Source organism: Sapajus apella, unplaced genomic scaffold (genome assembly GCF_009761245.1).
Source record: "Sapajus apella isolate SASKATOON/1434 unplaced genomic scaffold, GSC_monkey_1.0 scaffold20, whole genome shotgun sequence".
NCBI lineage: Eukaryota > Metazoa > Chordata > Mammalia > Primates > Cebidae > Sapajus > Sapajus apella.
Window position 1 is genome coordinate 21,830,355 of NW_022436960.1, and position 20,706 is coordinate 21,851,060.

A 20,706-nucleotide genomic window follows, 5' to 3' on the forward strand; every position below is an offset into this window, starting at 1 on the left:
CTGGTTCTTGGCTGTCTGTTCTTGTTTGTGAGGGAGGCCTATGGGAAGCTCTGTGTATGGAAGCTTTTTGGCTGCTGGGCATTACTATGGTGACTTTGAGAGACTATCAATGATTCTTTTTGTAGTTTTTTTTTCTTTCTTTTCCTTGGGCCTGTCAGCTTCTTCAGTACTCTCATCTCCTACTTGGAGGGTATACACTCTGAGGCCAATATTGTATGAGTTGAGTGGATAAGAGGACTGTTGTTCTTACATTTTAGAATGTAAATATTCACGTAAACCTGTTTTCAAAACAGTACCTGCCTTCTAACCCCAGCTGTGCTTATTATCCTTGAGTCTTGGTGATGACATTTTAACAGAAAGCAAATTCAAGACTTCTTCTGGGATGAGTAAGAAGTAGTGCTTGACTGCAGAATGAGACTGACCAGCTTCAATGTCACCTATATTCTTATTTGCAGAACACTTAACATTAAATTGATAAAATATTTCCTAGATTTTGTGATTTGAATTAGTTTGCATTTTATTGGTTTCACCCACTGAAGCACTTAGCGTGCAGCTCTCTCTTGGTTTCTGAAGACACTCATCACTTACTCACATGATTGCCTCTCCTACTCTTTGTCATTGAAAATTCACACTCTTTAATTTATTTATATTGTCTCAGAAGCACTGTCATTTTAATGTTTAAAAAATGATCAGGGAAAGTCACTTCGGTGGGGAGAGTTCAGAAGTCTTAGTTCTATTCATTTTTTGAGATTTCCTCTGTACCTGCATCCCCTTATCAGCACCTACATTCCAAAGAGTCTCAAATATGTCTCTAGCCCTGACCTCTATTGTGACTTTTACACCCACTTATGTCACTGCCTGCTTGCACATATCACAGGACCTCAAACTACCTTTCCCTATCTCAGGAAATGGTGATCTCATTCTCCTAACTGCTCAGTCAGAAATTGTTACAGTTCTCCTTGATTCCTTCCTTTCCTTTACCCCCTATATCAGATCCATCAGCAAGTCCTGTTGGCTTTACCTTAAAAAATATAGTCAGATTATTTCTCATCATCTCCACTGCTACTGCCTTATTGCAAGCTGCCTTCATCTCATGCCTGTATTATTTTGGCATACTCTAAGTGGTCTTCTTGCTTCCATACTTGGTCCCCTACAGTTTATTTTCAACAGAACAGCCGGCATGTTCCTATGAAAACATGAGCCAAACTGTGACACATCTGTGCTCAAAATGCTCCGATGGCTTCCCCTCCATCTAAAGAGCAAATCAAAAGACCTTCTGATGGCCTCTGAGGCCATCTGCAAGTTGATCTTTAACCCTGTCATCTTTTTGATCACAGCTTCTACTTTTTCCCTGTGTTTACTTTACTCTGAGCGGCAATGGTCTCCCTGCTCTTCCTCAAACATGCTGGGTATATTCTCACCTGGGGGGGTCTTTGCACTTGTCTAAAATGCTCTTTCTTCAGATTGTCCCCAGGTCTGTCCCTTTGTTTCTTTCAGGTGTTTTCTGGATTGCCAACTTCTTGATGAGGCCTTTCACTCACTGTCCTTGAACACAATGACCCTCCCCTTTTGACAGCTCCCAATAAGGAGTCCCAAGCATCGCAAGTCCTCAGTAAATGCATATTATACATTTTCAAAGGTTGGCTAAGGAGAGTTTAAGCAGATTGATGGGAATGGATAGGAATGACAGGGAGCAAAGAGGGAATTCCAGCTGGGTGAATGGCCAAATAAGAGCTAAGATATGATACTTAGGAATAATTCACATTCTCATGATAAGCAGATTCATATCTCATGATGAGCAAATTCACATGTGAGCAGATGATTTAACCAAAGGAGAAGGTATACAGGACCCAGGACAGAAGCCAATTTTGAGGAACGGTGCAGTGAGCTAAAAAGAGAAATGGGGAAGGGTGATCAGAGAGATTAGAACAGATCAGTATGACGAATATCAAAGTTCAGGAAGAAGTGAAAATAATCATAATGTCTAACATCATTGAGGATATGTTTATTTCCTTTATTATCTTATTTAAATTTTACTAGTTTATGTTATTCTGTTTTGACATATGAGCAACTTGAGACTTGGGTCTTAAAGTTAGTAAGGGATGGGGCTGGGAGTCAACTCCAGGTATAACTCTGCATCTTTGTCACTTTCCACAATCTGGAATGCCACCAAAAGGCAGGGAAAGCATTTTCAAGCAGTTGCGCAAATACTCTTAACTTGGTGGGAGAGTCTTGTAGAAAATCTTGCCTAAAATATAAAAAACAACTTCTAGGCAGTAGAAGTAGGTAGTTTAATTGACCACTTCCAAAGAAGTAGAAATGGACACGTTCCCTGAGGACAACATGCTAAAATATCTTTAAAACATGATTGCTCTTTAAATGCCGTAGTGTTTACAGAAGAATGCTTTAATTAGTTGTTGGGTACCATATGAATTTCACAAATATCTATTAAGCTCATACTGTGTTTCAGGCATTATAATATGAATTAGAATTGTAGAAATACAATTCTGCCCTCTAGGATCTCTTGGAGAGATAAAGACATGTTACTGGCGCATTTTATATACATACATACATATATACATACGTAGGTAGGTAGGTAGGTAGGTAGGTAAATAGATCGATAGACAGATAGTGTAGTGGTGTACAAAAAAAGTAGTTATTTTTCCCCAAGAAGAAGGAGGTCCAAGTATGACTGTAGAGAGGAGATCTTTACTTGAATATTAAAATGCCAGTAGTCGTCCATCAGACAGGTAAGATTATGGCAAGGTTTTCCAGACAGCAGAAAGAGTAAGAGTTTGGCATAACAGTATACGTAGGTTGGAGAATTAAGGGAGCTAAGAGGTTCAATATGGATGGATCATTGGTTGGAGGTGTAAAGTGGTATAAAAGACAAAGCTGAAGTTTGTAGCAGGGTCTTGAATGTCACACCAAGACCTCTATCCTGAGGGGGATGGGAGGCTAGTATGGGGTTTAAGATCCTATTGGCGTATAAACCCGAAGAGGTTTGGGGAGGGTGGATTTGAGAGGAACCAAGGCTAAGTAAAGGCAGGGGCCAGATTTGGAGACTCTAATCATCTAGACTACTGCTACTCAAAGTATGGTGCCCACTGGCCAATAACTTCTTACCATCCAAGTATAAGAAACGTATGCTAGATGTAAGCCAACTACTTCAACTAAGTACACTGTTAAGTTTGGTTGACTTCATTTTCATGACAAGACTTTCTCCAAAAAAGAAGCTGTGCTTTGATGTACATCCTGGACAGCCACTTACCTTGAAATGAACTCATTTTGAGTGGTTCTGCTCTATACTATTGGTCTTCAAATTCTTTCAATCTCACATATCAATAAGTGAAAAATATTTGAGTTTATATCACTAACATATGAATAGTCACGAACTCTATACATGTATTCCTGTAATATAATATTATATATACTATAACACACTAAACATACATCTTAAAATAATGCAATGAGAATAAGCAATGTATTTTTTTAAAGTTTCATTAAAGCAAAAGCAGTGCTATCAAATATGCTTAATTAGTTTTGAAAATTATTTTTAACCCTTTTGGCTATGGCTGTGCAAAGTCTGCTTCTGGTTTAGTTTATTTTGATTTTGGTTTAAATGGCTGTCCTAGTTGAAAAAATTTCCAAAGATGGGTATTTCGCCAAGAATAGAGTAGGCTTGACTGAGTTTATTAAACTAAGATTCTCATTTTTCAGTCTAATTCAGTAATTAAATACATGTTTTTAATGAAATTTTATATTTTCTGATGTCAATCAGTTGTTTTTGCAAAGTGATCTGAAGGTGTTTCATTTGCACATTTTATACACATGGATTTTAAACCTTTTGCAACTCTGTATTATTTTCCTAGAGCCATGGTAACAAAATGCCACCGACTGGCTGATCTAAACAACGCAAATGTGTTTTCTTACAGTTCCAGAGGCTTCAAGTCCAAAATCAAAGTATCAGCAAGTTTGGTTTCTCGTGAGGCCTCTCTCCCTAGCTTGCAGGTGGCCGCCTTCTTGCTGTATTTTCACGTGGCCTTTCCTCTGTGAGCACCCATTCCTGGTGTCTGTCTGTATATCCTAATCTCCTTGTCTTATGAGGCCACCTGTCAGATTGGATTAGGGCTTACCTAAACTCATTTTAATTTAATTACCTCTTTACGGACCCTGCCTTTAAATATAGTCACATACTAAAGTGCTGGAGGGTAAGGCTTCAGCATTTGAATTTAGGAAGATGGATGCAATAATCACAACAAACTTAATTTGAAAGATTTAAAAACAGGTTAAAATTCTATTTCTGATTTGAATCAAACAGAAATTTTATGGCATTCATCATTTTTATCAGGAAATCCACATAATATGTGAATGTTTCCAAATACCTGTTTCTAAAACCTTTCTCTAAAGCATACATTTCTTTCAAAAAGCAATGACTTTTCTTATTACTTGGTGAAATAGTACCTTAATCTTGAAGAAGCAGATATAAAAGTGTTATGGAAAAATATCTTCCAGGTTAAAAATTACTGACAGGGACTTTATCACACAGAAAAGGTTAACACTTTTTCCCCCCCCACTTGTCTCCTTATAAAAAGAAAAATGTATAATGCTTTTAAGTACTTTGCCATGAATTAACAGTGAACCCCACGTGTGTGGCACAGCAGATTTTCAAGATCACTCTGAACCTATGTGTTAAGAGAATAGGACCCTAAACACACTTAACTGGGTGGATTCAGTCTGGAAGTGAAATAAAATTGTCAAAGGTAAAAGAGTGAAGGTATCCAGTGCTTAGGACTGTGGATCACTCCTTCTTTTCTAGGAGGCATCCACCGCCTACCTGGCCCCTGAGGGACAATGGCCATCTATAAGTAAAAGATTAATACAACTTAATTTGTTCTTATTAAAAAATGCAAGTATAAATAGAACCTCTAATATTTCCTCTCACCCCAACAGATTATCTTGTGCATCTCCGGGGTGCTGTGTTCCACTTTGGCAAGGGCTAGAGTGGATGCTCAATGATGAGATTCCAAACTGAGGCAAAACCAAGGGAATGAGAAAGGTTGTGATGATACAGATGCTCGAGGGAAGCTGAATCAATAGAACCTGATCACTGATTGGAGGTGGGCATGTAAATCAAAGGAAATGCACAAATATGTATGTTTTCATGCTGTTTAAAAATGTCGTTATCCCATCTTTCCCCATGATTGTAAGTTCTTCCAGAAATGAGTTGAACTATCCTTTATATTCTTCCTTCTTTGTGCCAGGCATTGTGCAATGTGCATTCAGGTACATTTTCTCTGCAAAGACTAGTGCGCCTTCCATCTATTTGTGGACCTTGCATTTCAAAATGTTTCAAACAGCAGCTGCTCCATGAACAGAGCCTCTATGAGCACATACACCAAGGTGGCTGCCTGATCAGGGATCAGGATGGCATATTGAAGCTTGGGGCCTTCTGAGTCTCAAAGGACAAGGACTTTCTTCTAAGACATAGCTTATACAGCCAGGAAAAGGGAAATTACAGAAGCTTTTACCTGAGACAGCAACATTCTCTACCCCTGAACATAAGCTTCTCCCCTTAATATCTCCATCTGTTCCAAAAAAGTAAAACAAACAAACAAAAAGACTAAAATATTCTTTTGTATGTCTTACTCACAGCAAGGTTGGTCCACTGTATACTCCGCCAAATGCATCTTTGTCAATAACTGTCAGGTATTTATTCTTGTTTAGGTAACTAGAGACAGACAGAGAGGAAGAGAGAGAGAGAGAGAGAGAGAATGAATGAATGAATTAGGTGATTTTAAGAAATCACACCAAATTAGTACAAATACCAGAATAAATGTGACCATAGTATTGACTGATTTCAAGAATTTAGAGGATACCTTGTCTTCTGGTTTAAGCCCTACGATATTCTAGGTTTCAACTGTAAAAAGTTTATGCACATTAATTATGGCAGAAGTTTTTGAAAATGAGGATGTTTATGATCTAGTTTGCATACCTAAATTTCTTAAAAGTTGCTTTAATTCCCTATTTTCCAGGCCAGTGGCAATTGTATTTTTTAATCTCTGTAATGCCAGTCCTCTTTTATACCAAATTTTCTTTCTTAGTATTAATTAATATTCCCATTTAATTTTGAAGACCAGGCTTAAATCAGGAATGGAATGAAGATGGTGAGGGTGGTGAGTGATGCTTAGAACTGTCAGGGATTCAGATCTTTTCTTTGGATAAGGTTGTCAGATTTAGCAAATAAAAATGCAAGATGCCAGTTAAATTTGAGTTTCAGATAAACAATGAATAATTTTTTAGTAAAAACATTCCCCATGCAATTAAAAAATATTTATAAGTTATCTGTTGTTGAGCTGAAATTCAAATTTTATTGGGTGGCCTGTATTTTATCTGATAACCCTATTGTGTGTGTGAGGAGTGTTTAGGCAGATGAGATTACAGAGTATATCTTCCATGGAAGAGGTTTGATGGACACAATGGTCTTTCCATTTTAAAAACACACTGGACATTAGAGGGTAAAGTATTTTTGGAGCAATCTAAGTTACAAAGTGATTTTAAAATAAAATTCCCTCCAAATGGATAAAAGCTTCCAAGGATTTTGAAACTGGCCTTTTCCCCATAACTTTATTACAACACAAAATTATCTAAAAAGAAGCATAGCATGTATATATCCTTGTTACAAATGCTCCCAATTTACATGTTTAGAATAACTCACAACATAACCTCATCAACTAAACATTAGCAAGTGGCCACCTGTCGATGCAAAAGGAATACAGCAGAGACCCTTAGAAGGTCTGCTTAGATATGGCGAATGCTTCCATTATTCTGCTTATGGGGTTTGCTCTTCATGTTGGAACACTTTTAAGGGCAATGGTTAACAATAATATTAAACCTTTGGTCAGAAGGATTTCTTCTCCAGAGCCCTCACAGAGAAACTTCCCTCCTGGTTAACTGGACCCAGGCATGAGTCTTCATTGGAGCAGTGGGAGGAAGAAGAGTTTTACCAATCACTAGTGCTGAAGAAGTCTATCCCTCTGAGCAAGATGAGGGAATCACTAAATGATGAGTAAGTGCTAGGAATCCACACAATGACATGTCATAAATTGGCATATATTTTTGGGTCTTTCGATTTTCTTCTTTTTTTTAAGATGGAGTCTCACTCTGTCACCCAGTCTGGAGTACAGTGGGATGACCTCTGCTCACTGCAAGCTCCCGGGTTCAAGTGATTGTCCTGCCTCAGCCTCCTTAGTAACTGGGACTACAGGTGCTCGCCACCAGGCCCAGCTAATTTTTGTATTTTTAGTAGAGATAGGGTTTCACCATGTTGGCTAGGCTGGTCTCGAACTCCTGACCTCAACTGATCTGCCCAACTCGGCCTCCAAAAGTACTAGGATTACAGACATGAGCCACTGCACCAGCCCAATTTTCTTCTTAAACAGAGATTGAGAACTACCTAATCTAAAGTAGCCATTACCATTTTCCCCCCATACACTATTTCTTTCACAGCATTATCACAATCTATAATTATTACCTTGTTTATTTACTTCCTTATTGTCTTTCTCCCCAACCAGAATGAAAGTTCTGTGTCTACCCAGTGCCAAGTTCAGTATCTGTAACTATTTGTTGGATGAATGTGTGAATGAGTGAGAAAATAAATCAATATACTTTTTCATCAAGACAGTAAAGTGGGCAGTGTTAAACTCTTACAGTGACACAGATGATTGCTTTAAAGAAAAAAATAATGAAGAGTGAAAGAATAGAAGACTCGGTTTATGGTGTGGTGGCATTTGACTAACTGTTCTTCTTAAGGTAGTAATTTTTGAGGCATCTGGTTTACACACACCTCAAGGGTAGAGTCCAAATTTGGCCTCTTCTGGTAGTGGCTGAACACCCAGTATTCAGGGCATCGTTAAATGTGACACAGGGAGAGTCAATAAATCTCAAATACATTCAGAGACCTGGCTAAGATGCTGAAGCAGCCAATCTGTGCCTTCCCAATGGCTTCAATCATAGCCCCCACCTAATCATTGTTGGACTCTCCTTTAACCCACTAAGTCTTCAGAGTTCTTTTGGTCAGTGACACCTGGAGTGGGCAAAATCCACTTTGGAAAAAAACCAACAACTGCAGAGAAGATGTTGAATGGCATGATTTTGTAAAAGGACAACTAAGCTCGGTATAAGGGCCGCGCTGGCTTGCATCTCTTTTTGTATTCTCTGGACATTGCAGCTTAAAAATCACATTCTGTTCCCAGGCTGTTGAAAACCAAGTGAGAGCCGGTGAGCTCATCTCAGTTTTTCCTCTTAATCTCTAACTGCTGCAAGTGAAATTGGGCTTGCTCTAATCATTAGAAATTATTGTAAAACCAAATTATTGCTTGTCCAACTCTGCAGTGTTTTCATCTGATATTTAATATACTCCTGAGGATAAGGAGCTTGGTTGATAAGCATTGCAGTTTACCAGAAACTCTGCAGAAGACTTCAGACTGAAAAGCCAGCCAGAGTCCAGGAGGGGAGGAGGAGGATGCAGAGGAGCCCTGGCCAAGCTGAACGGAGATGAACTGACCCTTCAGGAGGCTGTGTTCTCTAAAACCAATGCGGCTTTTGGGTACTTTACCTCTTAGAGATAATTAGATGCTTAAAAGTGAAACCATCACTCTGCCTGCAGCAGATTTGAGGGCTGGCTCATTTTGCTTTTTAACCTTGCTACAGCGGCAAGCTGCTCTTGCCTTCCATCTGAAGTCAAGAGAGTCAGGAGGGAAAATACATATACAGAAGCCTTGATATCCAGGAAGAAAGTGCTTCCAACAAGACATTTTCTGGGATTATCAGTCTAGTTAAACTGCTTCCTTGACCATGACTTACCTTGATTCTTCTAAAATCCACATTTGTAACCAGCTTGGATAAATCAGTCACAAATCTTGGTAGGCTATCTGGTTAACCTGCTCTAGACAATGATTATTTTAGAGGGGAGTGATAATTTAAACATCCCTTGCAAAGAGAAGATGAACATAAAGAAGCTTAAAAGAGAGTCAAAAGGCTTGTAGTAAGAGATGAAAGGAAATACTTCTTGAAAGTCAGGATTTCTAAATATCTACACTGGGAAGGGCTTATAAGAAAAGAACTGATATTTCCTTTAAAAATAAGGTAGACATGAGTCCATCTCTATGTGTTCAACAGCTTTTCTCTGCTTGGGGGCTTATTCCTCTTTGAGAACCTGTTGGAAGAAATGAAGTTCTGAGAAAAGAGATGCCCACTTTTCCGTACAGTGAGTTAAGAAGCCGTGCCCTGATTTAAGATTGCGAATACTTCATAGTTAGGGAAGACCAATGTAGTCAGGAAAATGAAGGTGGACAGGAATGAGCTGTGGAAAATATTCAATTGACAAACTCAGTATTGTGTGTACAATACATACGTGTATGTACGCCCTTATCTGTTGGACTCACTCTTGGCACATAGCAGCCATTCAATAAAGACTTGCTGGAGAAATGAATGAAAGCTCGGTTGTTGAGTGACTCCTAGAAAGAGGCACCCTTTACACCAGGTTTAGAAAGAAGTGATGTATGCCAGAGAGAGGAGTGTGATGCTGTGGCAAGAAAATTTGCTATAGCTGCTGAACTTTGCTCTCTGCGGAGTTTCAGGATACATTTCTGCTCCAAGATGGAATTTTAGCCTGTACCTCCACAATCCCTTTAGGGGAAGCTTGAACTGGTCCCTGCTTATGTTGTGAGTCTCTAATGGGAATACTTCTGTGGGGAACCCTGTTTTCCTCCCATGGCTTTGATAACTCAGAAAATTAAAAGGAACCCCTGCCAAGCTCTCATGTTAGTTTTAAGAGAAGCTGGATTGCTCTATGGAAACCCTTTTGTAGCAGAAATCAGGACACCTGTTTGTAAATAGCAACATGTGAGAAAATACTCAACTTTCAATAGGCAGAGGGAAAAGTAAACCTTAGGGTATATCCTACAAGCTGTTCAAACACGTACCCCATCATAAATAATAGCCTTCTTAATCCTATAGTCTTCTCTATCATTGTCTTTTCCCAGTGCTCCAGGATGTGGTGTTTTACTTCGAATCAGCTAATGCATGATGCTAATTAGTGCATTCATTGTGTTGACTCTGTTTATACTAATTAGTGTATGGGTAGGCTCTTAGCACATCCAAATGGTATTTTTATTCCTGCCTAAATATTTACTGTCAGATGGTAGCTAGTTACTAGAGTTTGACGATAGGGAATGTGATACAGAGAATCAGACATTCTGTGAGAAGCAGCATATCCCCATGCAGATTGTGTGGAAAGAGGATGGAAAAGAGATTCCAAACAATGAGTGTGTGACTTAAGTTGTGTCTGAGTACAGTTCAACTCCTGTTGAGCAAGGGATGCTTTTATTATTGTTAATGTCACCTCTCAGTGATGACAATGTTTTGGCGTCATAGGAAGTCATAGGACAACGTGCTTTTACACATCTGCCATCTTTTTCATGAAATCCTAACTAATTACTGGACTGCTGCTGAGGCATCAGCACTTGCACTCAATGTGGAATTTGTCCAACTTGGCTCTAATTGTATTATTTAGTTACATTTTAAAAAATGGGTGTAAATGAGGTCAATCTGCTAATTTCAGTAAATTGTCATGAGGTGGAATGATAGGGGATGATTGCTCTCTTGGATGACACATTGTTTAAATTAGAACCTAGTGATATTTACACAAACTTCTGGAGAAATTACCAAATTGCTAACATACTATGTGCAATCCTTGAACACTATTAACATAATAAAGGAGATCGATGTATTTGCCTTAGTTTAAAATCACAATTAGCATTGAGACCAAAAGCAACATCCCTCTGTTAAAAACACAATGTGAATACTCTTTCATTGTTACTATGGTACCTTAACTTTCTTTCCTTCACCTATAGCTCAATCCTTGTCTTCCTCCAATCCCAGGACCGTTTATCACAACCATCATTTTGATTTTACATTGGATTTCCATGATATCTTTTACCGAAGTGCTTAAATCTAGGAAAGAATAAACTTCTATTGACTAGGAATCAGAAACTTAGGGTACAATGATAGAGCATTGTTTTGTAACAGGAGCAGTTTCCAGCTTGGATTCAAAATACTGATTAAAAGAAAATCTTTGTTTTCTATTGTGATTGGATCTGCTCTTTCTGTGGCCAAATATTTTAATCCAGATACTTTTTAATCTTTATCCCATGCTTGCCCTTTAATCTTTATGAGAAATTCAGACAAATAGACTACGTATTTTGCCACACAATGGTCATCCTCACTGAATTCTTTTATCCAGAGGTCTACAAACTATGACCCTCCAGTCCAATCCTGCCTTGCCCCTGTTTTTGTAAATAAAGTTTTATTGGAACATAACCATGCTCATTTGTTTAGATATTGTCTCTGGCTGCTTTCACGCTACAAAGGCAGACTTAAGTAGCACAACTAAGACCATATGTCCCATAAAGCCCCAAATATTTGCTATCTGGGCTCTTCCCAGAAAAAGTTTGCTGACCTCTGATCTAGACTTGTAGAAACCAAGAAACAAAAGATTCTTAACCAAAAAATAGTTTCCACATTTGTTAAACTCTTCCAAATAACTTCAATACTTAACATAAAAATGTCAAGGAAGTATTGCGAAATAGTATCCTGATTTCTTTCCTATGTTTCAAGTGATAGTTGGATGGTAAGTCATGGCAGAAGCAAATTGAAATCCATTGCCACTGACAGAATAATTCTGCCGTCAGCCACGCCTCCCACAGAATCCATGATACGGTCTGAGGAGAAAGCCGGTGTGAAAGTAGAGAGTCTCTCTCTATATACAGCAGGTCCTCTAATAATATTGTTTCATTCTATATTGTTTCGTTTTTGTTTGTTTGTTTGTTTGTTGAGATGGAGTCTCCAACCTGGGCTGGAGTGCAATGGCACGATCTTGGCTCACTGCAATCTCCACCTCCCAGGTTCAAGCGATTCTCCTACCTCAAGCTCCCAAATAGCTGAGGCTACAGGTGCTTGCCACCAGGCCTGGCTAATTTTTTGTGTTTTTAGTAGAGACGGGGTTTCACTATGTTGGTCAGGCTGATCTTGAATGCCTGACCTCGTGATCCACCTGCTTTGGTCTCCCAAAATGCTGGGATTACTGGCGTGAGCCACCGTGCCCGGCCCAATTGTTTAGTTTTAATAAGAAAAATCCATTCCAGGCTGAAGCTACTGTTTGTGTGAAGTGTGCACACCCTCCCCATGACTGTGTGGGTTTTCTCTAGGTATTCCAATTTCCTCCCACATCTCAAAGATATGCATGTCAGGTTCCTTGGTGTGTCTAGATGTTGCCAGTCGGAGTGAGTGTGGCAGGTGTGTTTTCCTGTCCCACGATGGGCTGACGTCCTGTTCAAGGCTGGTTCCTATCTTGTGCCCTGAACTTGTTTTATAATTCATCAGTCAGAAGCATAGGACACAACCTGGGGCCTGTGACTGGCATCTGAAGCAGCAGGCAGTCTTGTGGATCTGATAGCTGCCTCCAGGTAGATAGTATCAGAATTGAGTTAAATTGTAGGACACCCAACTGGTGTGTATCGGAGAGTTGATTACTTGCTGTGTTGAGGGGAAAAAAATCCTTCAAACATTTGGTGTCAAAATTGTTGTATTGAGTACGTGATGGTAGGAAAACACCTTGGTTTTCTTCCTAACTCTCAGAGGCAGTATGTCCCCCAAAAGTCTGTAACACCAGACCAGAGAGAGGCTCCTATAACTGCGAACTGCTTGGGAAGCTCTGCAAACTAAGGCTCCCTCTTTGGTATGAATAATTCAGATGATTTTATTAGAAGATCTGAGAAGTCCACCTATATACCTTGTTTAACTTTATAAGATCATAAATTTCTTTTAAAAAGTAATACCCATTAATTTACTAAGGAAAGAAAGTTGAAGAAATACAGCTTAAAAAGCAAGGCTCCCCCTCTCCCATCCTTTCTCTTACCACGAAGGCTCAGGAGAAGCTCAAAGAGAAATTATTGTTCACTTGTTAGTTTTTCCATCCTTTCAATAGAAAATGTCTCTAAACTCCTTTGATATTCTGTGGCTAATTTTATGGCTTGTCCTAAGATAATAAATAAGCTGCTAGACTTATACTAAGATCCACTTAGCACACTTAACACTTCCTGATGACAGAAGACCTCTTTTGAAAATCTCTTGAAGTCTTTGCAGAGTTTTCTAAACATGACCAGGAGGCTAATCATGAGCGGGGAGTGAGACGTTTTGCAGCAAAATAGTCAGTATACATAAACTAAGTTCAACACCAGTTCTTTGACTTGAATAATGTTTTATCATCCCAGCCTTTTTGTCAAATTATCCCCGACTCAGATTTCATCTGGAAGCTTATGAGCGGCCTTGCTGCACTGGTAAAGTCAGGTTCTCATGGACTAATGGCACTGTTGCTTGATGTGACTGTCCTCTGAAACTTCTGATTATGCCTTGAGTTGCCTCCTTTCTCTCACATGATCCCATTCTTTTCGGGAGCAAGATATTTTAACTTCTGTATTTAGGGCCTTTAATAGATTGAGCTAAGAAATCTAAGCAATCTTCAGGGCTAAGAAACAAGCGGCACTTGCCAGAGCTGGGTGTCCACACCTTGGTGGTGGCTGGTAAGTCAGCCATGATGAATCCCAGCAGAGGGCAGGGAAAAGAGTCCTGAATCAGGGGACCCAGGTCTCAGTTTTGACTTGGCCACTAGGCAGCTCTATCAAATTTAAACAGCCATGAAAAAAGAAGGCCGCATGTTCCTGTTGGGCTTCATTCCCTTCATATGTAAAATATGACAATTGGACAAGAAGATAGAGCATGTATTTTGCAGCAATAGTTCTCAACTTTTCTCTGTATTGGACTCACTTGGAGAGTTTTAAATCCCCAGGATCCTGGCTACATCCAGAATGTCTGAGGGCAAAACCTAGGCATTAGTGCTTTCAAAACTCCCAATGTTGAGAACTATTGCCTCTGTAGACCTTAAGATCTGAATTTTACACTCTGTCTTTAATAAATGATAACTCATAGTGTTTGAGGGTCATATCTTCCAATGGCTAAATATGGCAGGAAAAGTAGGCAGATAATTTGAAGCATAGATTCTTATTTTGGGCTTCAAAATCTTTTGCTTGTGGAAAAATGAATGTTTTAGAAATAAATTACCCTATATCCCAGGTTTTGGGTTTTTTTTTCTAATCCACCATTCTGGAAAGGCAGTTTTAGACCAGGCAAGAGTCAGCTGAACACACTGAATTCAGGAGCCATATTGACAGCTCTGGTTTCCTTGGTTGAAGATTTCCTTACTGTCTCATATTCCTGCCCTTGCTAATGTGAGTCTTTGTGCTAACATTTTGATGCACTCTATGTCTAGAACTGTGTAACAGTCGTCTGAAGTCTCTATGCCCTAAGTACCTACAAACTATCTTCATTTTTTTAGGAAGTCTCCATACTCCCTTCATAGAAAATTTGAATTTGAAAGATCATTACTCCTAGTTTTCTAAGAATAGTTGAATCAAAGAGGAAAATATTTGGTGAAATTCACACAAAATTAAAATCAAATGCCACCTTTCCAGAATGCTGGATTAGAAAAAGAACTTGAAGCCTGGGATATAGGGCAATTCACTTTTAAAACATTAATTTTAATAATGATTTAAAAAAACAATGAGCTAAATCTAGAGAAAATCTGGCTTGTATCTCCAGAGAAGGAAGGCAATGTTATTTGATATTTAGGCTTCATATTTTCTCCCTGAGATGCATATTTTGGGTTGGCTACACTTCTCCCTAATGTACTTTGACCTCTGAAATTGCTGCCCTTGAACTGACCCCTACAGAATGTATGCTCAGTGTGGGCAGGGAGCACATGGCTCCTATTCATCTTTGTTTCTTTGTTTTCGCAGCAAATAGCACAGGCCCTGGTACATTGTAAGTGTCTAATAAATAAGTAGAAAAGTAGATGAAAGATTGTAAGAGGTTAGTATTGTAAAGTTAAGATGGAATGAGGGTCCTTCCAATTCTGTAAATAAACTAAAGAGGTAAGTATCACTTTATTGAGTCTTTTTGGACTTCGCCTATAATTACTGACTTTAAAAAATAATGGAAATGAACCATTATGACTCCACAACCAGACAATTGAGAGAATGGTACTGTCACTCTTCATTTCATAAAGATTGGTAGGAAGCACAAAAGTCGGCAAAGAGTGAGGCTTTACTTCAAACAGAACTCAGGGAGCCTTGCCTCAGCGTAATGACTTCAAACACTTGTTTACCATTTACTATTTCAAAATGGAATTGTTCCAGAACCTATCACCTAACCCCTAAACCAGAATGTCAACCAAAATCACTTAATCTACATGCGTGTTCTTCTCCATCCAGAGCCACTGCATAGGGTTCCACAGCTTATTGACCTCACCCTTGCTTCTTAAAGTGTGTTCTGTGAACAGCAGTGTCAGCATCAGCTGGGAATTTGTTAGAAATACAGAATCCTGAGGCCAAATCCAGAACTACGGATTCAGAGTATGTATTTTGATAATACCCCTCAGATGGTCTGCATGCCCAGGAAAGTTTGAGAAGCCCTGTACACAACAGATTTTGAGTCATAATAAGGCCTTCAGATTTTGCAGGGATCATTTCTGGAATATAAAATTACTATGTATGTAATTACTATGTATGAAAAATTATGTAAAGTACTATGTACTTTTAACATTTCATATAGTAATTTTATATTATATTTAAAGTGAAAAAATAATCAGTTTACAAAAATGAATACATAACAAGACACTACCAAAAATGAGCAGGTAAATTTGAAAAAACAACAAATAGAAAAAATATATCATTTGTAAAGAAATACTCAAGAAGTGTTATCAAACACATCAAACGCAAAGTCCATTGTTTGCTGTTTCAGCTGTTCCCAGCACTATTTATTTTTTGAAAAGGCAAAAGTTGGATATGATTTTTCAGCTTTTTCTGAGTGAATCAAATATAAACTGACATCTTTCCCAAAAACATGTTCAGAAAGGACTGAAGAGGAAACACCTTATTTTCTGAACAGCTTTGGACTTCATTAAAAATACTTTTTACTTCATGTACATAATAGATGAACATTTACACACACACACACACACACACACACACACATATACACATCAGGGATAAAAGCTTTGGGACTTACGATTGGAGCCAATATTACGTGTTCACTAAAGTGGGCCCCTGCCAAGTTCCTTGACCTCATTTCCATGTTGGTCATACAAACTCTGGGTGGAAGATGCTCTGATAGAACCTATCTCTCAACAGAATTCTGCCCCATAGGATGGTTCTTCTTAGGGTGAGGGGAAGTGACAGTTTTCATGGCTACCCTTGACTTACACAGCATCCAGCCTTGTCCCATTGAAAGCATGTCCTTGGATTGAAGTGAAGCCATTGCTGTATAGCTTCCTACAACCAACAGAGAGAAGAGAAATCAGTGACTGGTGAGCAGTGGTGCTGGCCTGTTTCTGAAGAGTTGGGCTTTATTTCTTCAGTGTCATAAATGTGCATAAAGGTTTTTCAGGTCCCACATATGTACCCCACAAGAAAACTTTCCCATACAACTTGCTGGAAACAAGTAAGATAATGTTTCTCAGTTTGAATGCCCATTCTCCTGACCTAGCTCCTAGTACATTTAAGCTGTTTCTCAGAATCATATTTACTTTGAACAAAGCTCATTGCCATTAAAGATTTTAAAAGAATATTTCACATACATCCAGAAAAAGGGATTTCAGGTAATAGTTAACCCAATATCAATAGTGGAGGAGCAACTGCAGTCTCTTAAGATAAACATTTTGAGGCCGGGCGCGGTGGCTCAAGCCTGTAATCCCAGCACTTTGGGAGGCCGAGGCGGGTGGATCACGAGGTCAAGAGATCGAGACCATCCTGGTCAACATGGTGAAACCCCGTCTCTATAAAACTACAAAAAATTAGCTGGGCATGGTGGCGCGTGCCTGTAATCCCAGCTACTCAGGAGGCTGAGGCAGGAGAATTGCCTGAACCCAGGAGGCGGAGGTTGCGGTGAGCCGAGATCGCGCCATTGCACTCCAGCCTGGGTAACAAGAGTGAAACTCCGTCTCAAAAAAAAAAAAAAAAAAAAAAAAGATAAACATTTTGAAGACATTCATCTAAATGCATATGTTTTTAATTTTTCTATTAATATTTAAAATATTATTTCACCTTTGTATTTTATTCATCTTTTTGTCCTCAGAGCTTATCATAGATTAAATGTTTAAGGGTTATGGGCTGAATTAAATTAAACCTTATAAATGAATCTAAGAAAGCAGATAGACCATGACCTCTTACGGATTTTTTTGGTTTTGTTTTTGAGACAGGGTCTCTCACTCTGTCACCCAGGCTGGAGTGCAGTGGCTCAATGACGGCTCACTGCATACTCAAATCCCTGGGCTTAAGCAATCCTCCCACCGCAGCCTCTCAAACAGCTGGGGCTACAGGCATGTGCCACTGTGCCTGGCTAATTTTTGTACTTTTTGTAGAGATGAGGTTGCCCCACATTGCCCAGGCTGGTTTTGAACTCCTGGGCTCAAGTGATCAGCCTGCCTCAGCCTCTCAAAGTGCTGGGGATTACAGGTATGAGCCACTGGTCTGGAAATGTTAATGTTTTTTAACTTATTGCTATATTTCTGTGACTAATTAATTCATACAATGATTCAGGGAGCCAGTCTGAAATGTTATTACTTCTATTTCCTGTTGAAGTTACTGAGACATAAAGGTGACTTGTCAAAAACACAGTGGTCTAGGACTGTTGAGACTCAGAATCCCCGACCTCAAATATGATTTTTTTTTTTTTTTTTTGAGGGGGGTTGGGCCCTTTGCCCAGGCTGGGGTGAAGGGGATGATCTCTGTTCTTTGCAACCTTTGCTCTTGGATTCAAGTGATTCTCCTGCCTCAGCCTCCTGAGTAGCTGAGATTACAGGTGCCTGTCACCACGCCTGGCTAATTTTTGTATTTTTTAGTAGAGACGGGGTTTCACCATGTAGGCCAGGCTGGTCTCAAACTCCTGACCTCAGGTGATCTGCCTGCCTTGGCTTCTCAAAGTGTTGGGATTACAGGCATGAGCCACCGTGCCTAGCTGACCTCAAATATAATTATTTCCACCTACAAAAAGCAGCCCCCCTTTCTGCAGGAGACAGGCCCTAGCCTTGGGATCTCTGAGCTGTATGGGAACTCATAGAGGTTATTGGTGGTTATTGGGATGAAAATAAGAGAAGACAGCTATGACCACACGCAGGCACTGCTAGTGGGAACTCTTAGTGGCAGTTGTAAGGGAACTTTGAAAACTACAGTAATCTACCACATGTGAACTTTGGGGGAACACATTAAGAAGCATACAGGAAAGTTCAAATTTGGAATTAGACCTGGCTCTGCCACTTAATAGTTGGCTGATCCTGAGAATTTCTCAACCTGTCTTATCCTCAGTTTCTTTATTTCTAAAAATATAAGTAAGTGCATAAATGTAATATCCAATAAAAAGGTTGCTGAGAGGATCAAATAACTATATATTTAACAAAGTGAGGAACACTTATGAGATGACCATGTTAAAAGGAGTTGGTGTGGCCTGTAATCTCAGCTACTTGGGAGGCTGAGGCAGAATTGCTTGAACCCAGGAGGTGAAGGTTGCAGTGAGCCAAGATCACACCATTGTACTCCAACTCTGGGCAACACAGCATGACTCCATCTCAGAAAAAATACTATAAATAAATAAATAAAGTATCCTAAAACTTGGATTTATCCCATATAGTTGTGAAAAACTGAGAAAGATTCTCACAGCTTTGTTGTTGTTGTTGATGTTTATTTTTGTTTAGTCTTAAATAATTACATAGTGAGTTTAATGACAGCTACTAACATGTCCTGGCTGAGGATTGCAATATCCCAGGAATATAAGTACAATGGCTGAGAAAACTACGTAAATTAATTTTTTCTGAACTAGAACTCTTTTATGACGATGCGAGAATTGTTTTGACATTTTTATTTTTCTAAATTTGTTGAGAGCCCTGGACATTAAAAATACTTGTTTGAGTTGCATTTCAGATATTAAATAGAGGTCTTAATGAACAATTTGGCCTTGAAAAGGGAATCTGGTGAAGAAAGATCAAAGAATTACAAACTTTGATTGAAACTTTCCTCTACCAGGAATATAGGTACAAAGTCAGCTGTTGGAACATGCATTGTTTCCTGTTGATAGTTTTTTGAGCTTGAGCTTCAAAGAAACAAGGACTTTTGCATAAATGTAGAAATAATCATCTGAAAGGATCATGAATAATCATGAATAATCTATGCCATCCTCTCCCCTACGTTTTAGGAAATAAGGGCTTCCTTCATTCAGATGTTTATAGAATGCATCCTGGGCTCCATGCTTGATGTGGAATAATGAGCTTTCACTTGAGAGGGCTGCTTGAGATATGGGGTTTTTAGAAAAATGGTGTCAACAGATAGTAAAGAAGTTTAGCATGTAGGAGTTTCGTTATGATGAGCACTGTAGGGCACAATGGAAAGCTTTACTGAAGAAGTAAATGGCTTTGAGGTTTGAGGCTGAGCAGCCTAAGAGCCTGGGTCTTTTAAGCATGATAGGAAGAAATTATGATTGAGAAGGAGCCTCCTTTTTCTTTAAAAGAGACCTCTCACCATGTTGTGATGAGAAGGATCAGCTGAAATGCTCCACTGCTTCCAGAAGTTGAGGTAACTTCACTGGGCCCAAACTGATAAACTAGGAAGGGCTCAGAAGATAGTCTCTTAGAAAAGCTGTATGAAGCTTGGATCCATGTTTCTGGGGAGTAATTTAATCAGGTTTGTATCTGTGAAGAGCCCCCCATTCCAACTTTAGTGTGAGCAAAAAATGAAACTGGGGTGACAATCCAGGAAAAAACTTCATCAGGCTTGAACTTGGGCAGTGGCCCTGAAAATAGAGAGGAGATCCTGCAGAGGTAGCTCCAACGCTACTTTGTGGCTTACACAATGAGACAGGAATTTTCTAACAGCTTGGAGAATTAACTTATCCTTTGTACCTCTATTAGATCTTCTGCATTAGAACATTTTTGTGAATATCTCTAATTAAGCATCTACTTTTGACCATCTAAAGAGCATTACCACCATTTGAGCTCTGGAAAAATGCTGACCTCTGGCAGCATTATGCTTTCTGCTTAATATCCCCTTATAGGAGCTTAATAACAGTGTGTGATCACTGAGTAAAAGTGTGAGTGCAGAATTTATAAAGCCCTTAATGGCGCCACTTTTTAAACTCAGCGATCTTGGGAAAGTCACTTCAATTTGCTTAAACCCCAGTTCTTCTTCTGTAAAATGGGGATACTTGGATACAGATGGTTATTCCATAATAATAATTGTAGGCCAAATCGAGTCCACCACCTGTCTCTATAAATAAAGTTTTATTGGAACACAGACATGCTCATTAGTGTATGTATTGAGTATGGCTGTTTTTGCCATACAATGCCAGAATTGACCTGTTCCTACAGAGGTTGCATGGTCTGTAATGCCTACCCAGTCCTTTATGTGAAAAATGTTACCAACCACACTGCCATAATAGAATCCTCTTATCTTGTTTCCTAAACTCTTTTGTAGTCTACAGAGTAACATCCCGTAAGACAATGCTCTAATTATGTAAAACACATTGTACTCTATAGAGTATATA

General features: G+C 39.1%; 1 protein-coding gene across 2 annotated transcripts in view; it reads right to left on the minus strand.

The window, feature by feature from the left end:
* Nucleotides 1–20,706, minus strand: part of TSHR (thyroid stimulating hormone receptor) — a 151,482-nt gene that overhangs the window by 15,860 nt on the left and 114,916 nt on the right. The window contains exons 7-8 of one of the 2 annotated variants that reach the window (XM_032287720.1): nucleotides 16,380–16,448; nucleotides 5,654–5,731 (exon numbers count right to left, since the gene is read on the minus strand). In XM_032287720.1, coding sequence (XP_032143611.1) covers nucleotides 5,654–5,731; nucleotides 16,380–16,448 — 147 coding nt within the window. The remainder of the gene's footprint in view (nucleotides 1–5,653; nucleotides 5,732–16,379; nucleotides 16,449–20,706) is intronic. The other variant, XM_032287722.1, reaches the window with a different exon arrangement.